This window comes from Nymphaea colorata, chromosome 2 (genome assembly GCF_008831285.2).
Source record: "Nymphaea colorata isolate Beijing-Zhang1983 chromosome 2, ASM883128v2, whole genome shotgun sequence".
Lineage (NCBI taxonomy): Eukaryota > Viridiplantae > Streptophyta > Magnoliopsida > Nymphaeales > Nymphaeaceae > Nymphaea > Nymphaea colorata.
Genome location: NC_045139.1, coordinates 12,304,771 through 12,313,291, shown reverse-complemented (window position 1 = coordinate 12,313,291; position 8,521 = coordinate 12,304,771). Strand labels below are relative to the sequence as shown.

The 8,521-nt window shown below is 42.2% G+C and overlaps 1 protein-coding gene across 1 annotated transcript; it reads left to right on the top strand.

Moving 5' to 3' along the window:
* Positions 1-6,122: 6,122 nt before the first annotated feature.
* LOC116248551 (probable methyltransferase At1g27930) lies at positions 6,123-7,430 on the top strand. The gene has a single exon (XM_031621403.2). The coding sequence runs from the start codon at positions 6,264-6,266 to the stop codon at positions 7,092-7,094; it is 831 nt and encodes a 276-aa protein (XP_031477263.1). The 5' UTR covers positions 6,123-6,263; the 3' UTR covers positions 7,095-7,430.
* The last annotated feature ends 1,091 nt before the right edge of the window (positions 7,431-8,521 follow it).

Sequence of the window (8,521 nt, the reverse complement as noted above, 5' to 3'; positions counted from 1 at the left end):
GAGCAAGGCTACCTACAATGCTTGTTTGATTAATAGCTAGGTCATGCCATAGCATGTCGATACTTGCATGTACAAATGATAGTGTCTTAATATCCAATTGTTTTATAGCATCATTTTGTTTATCCTGCTTAGTATCAATTTAATCATGGCACATCCATTCTGTCTGCACTTTCAGACCCTATTCATGATGTTCTCAAACTCTTTTTAGGAAGTCTAGTGGTTAAAGTACCAAAAAACTGACTTACCGGTTAAGTGAATCCTCCTTTTATAAGCATGCAAAACTAGACTATTGTGATCAGGTACTGTTCTGGGCAGCATGACTAGATGATTTTTAGGCAATAACTCATCCACCCATTTCATATTTTTAAACCAATAGTCAATGCAACACATAAAACACACATTAGGATGGGGCAATGCTGCCCTTACCCTTAGTCATACTATCATGGCGACCAGTGTTCTTTTTAACATTCTCCTGACTTTGGCTTTGAGAGATTCTTTGCTTCACTTGTGTCCATTTCTGCATTTTTTGCACTATTTGGTGATTGGACCTCCTATTTAACAGGGTATTCTTTCAGGGTCACTCTATCGTTTCTTTAAATTTCGTCTACTCTTGTCATCTTCTATATGCATTCTTGCTTTTCTTCTTACGAATGGTTGGAGTGGGGGTGTTGTTGGCTCATTTCTTGAATGTATTGATTTTTTACACTTCAGTGACATTTCTTTACTTTCTCCTTAGCTGAACTTGTCTTCTTACTGTGACTAAACTCTTACATTCAATATGTTCCTCCTCATTGACTAGGTCCATTTGGTCCCCAAAACCAAGAGGGAGGGAGACTTCTCTAGGGCCATCCATATCTACCTCTGATGGAGAGGGCATTTTGTTCATTGTTTCATGCCTATGATTGCTACTTAACTCAGTTATTTGAGTCAAGTTTGTTTGTGAAGGGTTCACTCCCTTCGTGTCATGAATTGTTGTGTGAATAGGGGTTTGGATCCCTTCCTCATCTATGACATCTGTAAGGTCCCTTTCACTGCTAACTAGGATCGAGAATTTGTTCTCTTCACCACTGCTTCCCTTGGATGTCTTTGTGGGTTGGGTTGGGTTGGGCTTTCAGCTTTTTATGAGTAATTTTGATTTACCCCCATTCATTGTCTTTGGGAAGGTTGTTTTGCTTTTGCTTCTTTGACTGCCTGTAGCTGTCGGGAAGTGGCTGGTTAAGCCACAATTATGAGAGTATTTCAACTTTGTCTAGTATTCTATGACTTTGACTTGTGAATTTTCCTTCCTCCACTTCCATTTTCAACTTTGGTACTGAGGTATAGCCTAAAGGCACTTCCACAAGGAGCAACACAAGCCCTAGTCTATCTATTATCTTGGTGAAAGAATCTGCACCTACATATCAGGCTCCTATGATGTCCACTACGTCCTTAAAGAGTCAAGTGTTCCACATCTTCATTGATAAGTCTAGGAGGCGAATCCACATCCTCACTCGGCTAGTTGCTTCCACCTTGAGTAAGTCTCTTGGGTGCCATCTATTCGCCACATGCATCCTGTCACCCACCTTCCTAGGGTAAGGACTTTTTTTAGTCCCTCTTTCGATGAAACTTTAATTATGAAGTTCCCTTTGTCCATAGTTGTAAATGTTACCGTTGGAATGTCATTCCAGACCTTCTTCTCCAAGCAGAAGGTGTAGGTGTAGTCCAATCTTCCTTACCTAAAATTAAATCCTCTTGTGAAGGCCTACATAAACATACATTGGTTATAACTTTTTGTTTGAAAAGTAGAAAATTGCCATGCTTACTTTTTGAGCTCAAATTCTTCTTTTTATCAGAAACTCTTTAGAAAGAATATCATACATACAATAAACATCAACTATGTGCAAGTTGTCTAAAAACCATAATAAGATAACAGCCATAATTGCCTCAAAGGGCATAATATAATTGGGCAGTAGGGTGGCAAAAATTTAAGGAGTTCAAGGTTCAAATCTTATAGACATTGTCACATTTTGGCATGCTACTCCTTTCGGTTGTAAATAATGGAGCTCAACACTTGAGTTGAAGGATGTACTGTATGTCCACCCAGGCTCCGAAACAATCCAAAATGGCAAAGGCATAAAGGTACAACCTTGGAGCTTTTACGCAAAAAATGGTTGCCTCTAAGTAAACATTAAAAAAAAGGTAAAAGCCATAATAAAAAAGTGCAATTTGATGTCTTGATAGTCCTCTCTTAATAACTTCTCCCCACATGCAAGGTTCATTTGTCTCTTCGGATGCATCCGATAAAATTGGAGCAAAGTTCATCTATCTTTGAATACTCATTTCTTCTATATGACCCTCTTTGTCAACTGAAAATTAGGGTAACTATAAATTTTATTGAATCCACACGTTTTAACATGTTACTTATATGTGACATCTCAAAAGATTAGCATCGTATCTTAAATTCTAAAGAATTTTGGATGACGTATAAAGGAGGTTGTGGTTGGTTGTCTTAGTTCAAAACCTTTTTTCAGGCAAGAATTAAAATAATTGGGGAGAGAGTTGAGATTTGTATGACTAGGGATTCAAGCCCAGTGTAAGAAGGGCTAAGTGGTTACAGTAGTATCAAAGCTGATTTAACACTTATATTTAGGTTCATGTAACATGCATAGACGTGTGTGCCTCAAGCAGAACACATTGTAACACCTAGACGTGTGTGCCTCAAGCAGAACACATTGTAACACCTAGACGTGTGTGCCTCAAGCCGAACACATTGGAACACATTGTAACACCTCAAAAAAAAAATTACATCTAAGATTGTAAAGAATTTTGGGTATTTATAAAAAGAGTTATTAAGTAGTTGGTTGTCTCGATTCATAACATTTTTAGGGGTGAACTAAAACTACTAGAAGACAGGTTGGGATACATCAGACTACGGCTCGAACCCATTGTGGGAGTGAGTCGAATTATTGCAATAGAAAAGTCAATACTATCATGGGTCGTATAACTACTAGGTGACTAAAATTTAAAAATTCATCATTGTTACAACCACCGTAAACTATCATCATACCATAAATCATGTTAATGTCAATTTAGCCATTGTTTTGTAACTATAGACTTTTAACGATATGGCAACATCCGGTATATAACATCATTATTACGGGACACCCATTTAACTCGATGGCATCATTTGTTGCTGGCCGTTTGATCACACGAGATCGAACGGCCAGGATCTCCATTCCTCCACCAGGACCACCTTGCACGACACCCCCCTTTTCCCTCATCCCTAATCCTCTCTTCCCTTTCCCTTCCTCCCCTCCTCCACCATCGCGCTGAGCAATACCCTTGTTTCTAAGCACTCTCAGCCCTTTCTTCTCTTCCCCGCCTTCACCCTTCCCCTACGCTAGTGTCGTTTCCCATTTCCACCTGTCCACTCTCTGTCTTGTCTTCCCCAACCTTCCCTTGCATCCATCTCAGCACTTCGCTGTTTCCTTTGGGTCACCCTCACCGGCAGTATTCCCATGGAGGATCTTATCTTATTTGATAAAAAAGTCTAAATTGGGTAATGCTAAAATGTTTATGGTTGCCCATGTGAGTGCTCACATTTACAGATGCCTGACAATATTATGGGGCAATGATCAGAGTTGGATCAGTTTCTGCTTTCGTTTATTCATAAAAGGATGACCAATGTTTCTTATATGTACTCTTTATATAGGTTTTCCCAAATTGGAATAATGAACATCATAACTTGGTTCTTCTGTGGAAAGTGATCGATGTTTCTTATCTGCACTCCGTGCATGGGTGTTGCAAATTGGCCCTTGAATAATGATGGGCATATCACTTTGAGTTTCGAAAAGCATTTGAGCGGCCAAATGGTGTTCACATATTGTAAATGATCTACCTGGCTGGTTCAATAAACATAAATCTACCAAGAAAGCAATTGAGCAGCCAAATGGTGTTCATATATTGTAAAATTGAAAACTTTGCAATTTATAAAGATGGAGATTGCAAAAAATTGATTGAAGAAATCTACTTTTTGACTTGAAATAGTAGACAGCTCACATTACATAGGATCCAAATGTTTATCATCGCAATAATGGTCACAAGCCACTAGAATTTGGTATAGTTGACAACATCAATAGATACCACGATACAACATCAGAGGTAGTACATTTATAAACAATTTAAATATGAAATCTGGTTTATGGATTCTTCCCCTGCAACTCGATTGATACAATCACGAAGCTGGAAATATGTCTTTCTTGCACTATAAATATAACCTGCATCACAAGTGCAACACGTTGTTAAGCATTCAATAATCTCAAAAACATAGTGCTGTTGAGCACATATGAGCACTCAATGATGCCACAAAACTAATGATTATACTCAAAACATGAAAGACTTTATTTTCAAAATCCCTTTGTCCTTTCCTTCATTGCATCACCACTCTACATACCTTATTGTTTGGAAGGAGCATCTCTACGCTAATTTGACAACTGGGTCTTTTCGAGTTAGTTGCTTGGAAGAAGCATCTCTCTCTCTCTCTCTCTCTCTCTCTCACCCTTCTCTGTGTGTTGTACAAGACTCCACCTACCTTATTGTTTCTGTTTTAATTAATCAAGAAATAAATTAATTAAAGGACAAGATATTAAAAACCTCCATTGTTCGAATATCATTTCAACAGCAAGCCAATACATATGAATATCTGATATCCCTATTGAGCTTTTGATTTGTCATCAAATCTAAGATGAAAGACGGGCTTAATGTAGTCTTTTCCTATTAGGACCTTAACTTGGACAAGTATTGCGTCCATTTTCACCTTGTCGGAGTAAAAGATTAAGGCCAAGACCGTATTGGCATGGAAAAAAGAACCGCAATTGAAGGTGCGATAGATGAATGAAAGACGGGGCGAGGGTTTTCCCCCCGCCCCTTTTCCCATTTCATTTCTGAGGACATCCGGGTCCGGCCGTCTGATCAAACGGCCAGCAACGAATGATGCCATCGGGTTAAATCCACACGTCATAATATATATATATATATATACAAGGATGTATTTTGATTGATTATCTTGGATCTTAAATATGAGGTGACATAAGATAGTAGAATCTTCAATTATAGGAGTTTAGGTTCTTGATTTCTATAAAGAAACTGAAATCCTATGTTTTCAAAATGCAAGGATTACATCTCAAGACAGACCCGCTCTGGCTTTGACTTTGAGTGTTTGCTCACATAAACAAAACTCGGGGTTGAAAGCTCCTTCACCTCACAGTTTTGCAGCGTTCAGAGGCAATGATGATGGGCATGGCAAACTAACATTTCTCTACAATCTAAACAACGGAATTTACATATAGGTAAACGTATTCGGGTTTATGAGCAGGCACGTAGACATGCATGTTAAATATGTATAAGAAAAACACACACACACACATATATATATTGTATATATATATATGTGGTATATATATCCACTAGTGTGCATTATACGGGCCATGCAATTTGAAATGGTTTTTGTTGATACCAATCTAACAATCGTGAGCACGTTCGTCACTTAAATGGTTTTAAATATTTATTAGTTATTAAAACAAACAACTATTAATACAAGGCTATTCAGAGACATGTTGGCTGAGATACCGTATCTCCCTTCGTGGTCACCCATGATGCCGTAAGGTAAATCCTCAAAACAGAGAGAGGGTTCCTCTGAAACCCGGTTTCAGAGCCCCGCCCTCTTACTCTAATGCTAATGCTGGTTCCTTCTACTCTCTCTCTCTGCAGAACACGTCCCTTATCAACTGGGATAACGGTCAAAATTTTTTGTCCGTTGTTTGATAAACAGGGATCGATTTAAAAAAATTAAAATTTGTTTTTAGCTGTACATATATTTGTAGGCCATCAAACGGGCCCGGTAAAACACCTGTACTCGATATTTTTTATCGAATATCGAGGCGCACACTGATTTCAGAAATTTAAAATTTGTTTTTAGCTGTATATTTGCAGGCCATGAAACGGGCAGGGTAAGAGGTAGGACTCGATATTTTCTATCGGATATCGAGGTACATACTGATTTCCATCAAACGGACCCAGGTTAAGAGGTAGGACACTTGTATTCGATGTTTTCTATCGGATATCGAAGCGCATACTGAAATTCGTAACGTCCGCGCACTTTAAAAATCAACCCTCCACCGCCGCTAGCCCGTACACTTTTTGGCCTCCTCCAAAATCTGGAGGGCTACCACGTTCTTCCCCGTCGGTCGTCACCCAGTCCGGGACACCCCCTGTCCTATCCGTCCATGAAGCTGATGGCCCGACTGATCGACCGGCCGTGGTTCGTCGCCATGGCCGCCTCCTGCTTCACCGCGGCTATCATCCTCACGGCTGGCCTCAGCCACGACAGCCTCCGCCCCTACCTTCCGAGCGCGTACATTCCCCAGGCCGGTTCCTCCGCCAATCACATGGACGCGATCGTCCACTACGCCACCTCGCGGATCGTCCCCCAGCAGTCGCTTGCCGAGATCCGGGTGAGCTACGCCGTGCTCCGCCGGCGGGCGCCGTGTAACTTTCTCGTCTTCGGGTTGGGCCACGACAGCGTCATGTGGGCCAATCTCAATCCAGGCGGCACCACCCTCTTCCTGGAGGACGACCCCGAGTGGGTGAGATCGGTCGTGAAGGCCTCGCCCACCGCCCTCCAAGCCCTCACCATCCAGTACCATACCCGCCTCTCCGACGCCGACCGTCTGCTCGAGTACTACCGGGGCGATGCGGAATGCGGCTGGACGGTGGTGGGGCGGTCGGGGCTCAAGGGGTCGAGGTGTCAACTGGCGCTCGCCGATTTGCCGGCGGAGGTGTACGAGAGGGAATGGGACGTGATCATGATCGACGCGCCGAAGGGCTACATCGGGGTGGCACCGGGGAGGATGGGTGCTATTTACTCCGCCGGGGTGATGGCAAGGGCCCGGCGGAGCCCTGGCGAGACGGACGTGTTCCTGCACGATGTGAACCGTCGGGTGGAGAAGGTTTATGCGGAGGAATTTCTGTGCGTGGGAAACCGGATGGAGAGCGTGGGCCGGCTGTGGCACTTCAGGATACCGCCGGAGAGGAGGAACATCAACCGGTTCTGTTGAGGCTCCGGATACACAGGTGGTTCGAGATATTGGTCAGTTATCCTCAACTGTTCTGGGTTTCGCCGGAAGTGTCCGGGACATTGGTCGGGGGAGGAGGAACTGGGTCGGGTCAACATTCGGAGCGCGATTCCCGCGTACGGGGTGCTGTTTCTGGTGCTACTCGGTCCTAGAGCTCCCCTCTTTAATTTAACTTTGTTTTTCACTTTTCGCTTTTCATCTTGCGTGTTTATCACTCTTCTCAGCTCTCCCTTTCTCACTAAATTGGCAAATTCACTGTGTTCCAATTTTGTCTCCGGTCTACGGATAACGTTCACGTTTACCTTTAATACAAAATCATCATTGTATTGTGTTAAATGTAGTTACATAAATTATTCATATAGATACTTAGTGGTGGTCGTTATTAGACAGCAGAAACATTTTATAAAAACATTTTATAAGTATCCCATGAATGGAAAGATTGTATCATTTGCTGCCATCTATCCTGCTAACATGCCTATTCGGATTTACCAAATTCGTCCTTTATTTTCGTTTTATTATGGAAACCGCACACTTAGTTTACGCTATTACCCAAAAAGGGGCTCCTGTAGCAGCGTTCCCTTCGGTCGTAAGCACGTGGACACGCTGCGTCGGACCATGGGTACTTGAGCCGTAGCAGCAGCGCCAGAAAGAAAAGAGCTTCTGCATGTCGTCCATCGTTCGGCATCCAACGGCCGAGCGGAGACCGCGCTTTACTTGGTCTTCGGATTAAAATTGGGCCGCAACTTGAGGCTACGCCCGGTCAGATCTGGGCCCAGGCTTGGTGTCCGAACCGACCGACCGACCGGCGTGGTTCGACTTGATCGGATCACAGAGTAACTGAAATTCCGTTACAAGTCCACGACCTGACCCGAACTACACAGGTTGCTCAAATTTCCTGAATCATAGCCCTTCTCCCTTGTTATATTTGGAGTAATGAGGTAACGAAGGATATTGCATGCCTTTTTTGCAACAACAAGTCTCATGTGTTGTTGGTTGGTTGTACACGCACATTAAGTGAAAAGCATATGTAAACAAACATTATGCGTCATGGCTGGGCTGCAGGATCTTCGTAGTGTTTAATTTTTGGGTAATTAGTGAGTTGTTGGGGAATGCAAGGCTTGTTTTCATGCGGTCTTTATTATTATTATTATTTTTTTTTTATGCTGGCGCATTCGAAATGAAAACTGATTGCCTACCATTCCTTGCCATTATACCAATTATGAGAGATTTAAATCACATTCAATGAAGTTGGGGCATTCCATAGCATCAAATAAATTTGAAGCTTTTCCTCGTCAAAAAATTTCAAGAAATTGAACCTTCTTAGGATCGCCTTCTTTATTCTTCCTGAAATTTTAATGGGAGCAGTGTGACACGTGAGTGAAATTTTTTCTGGAGAACTTGACTCGCGT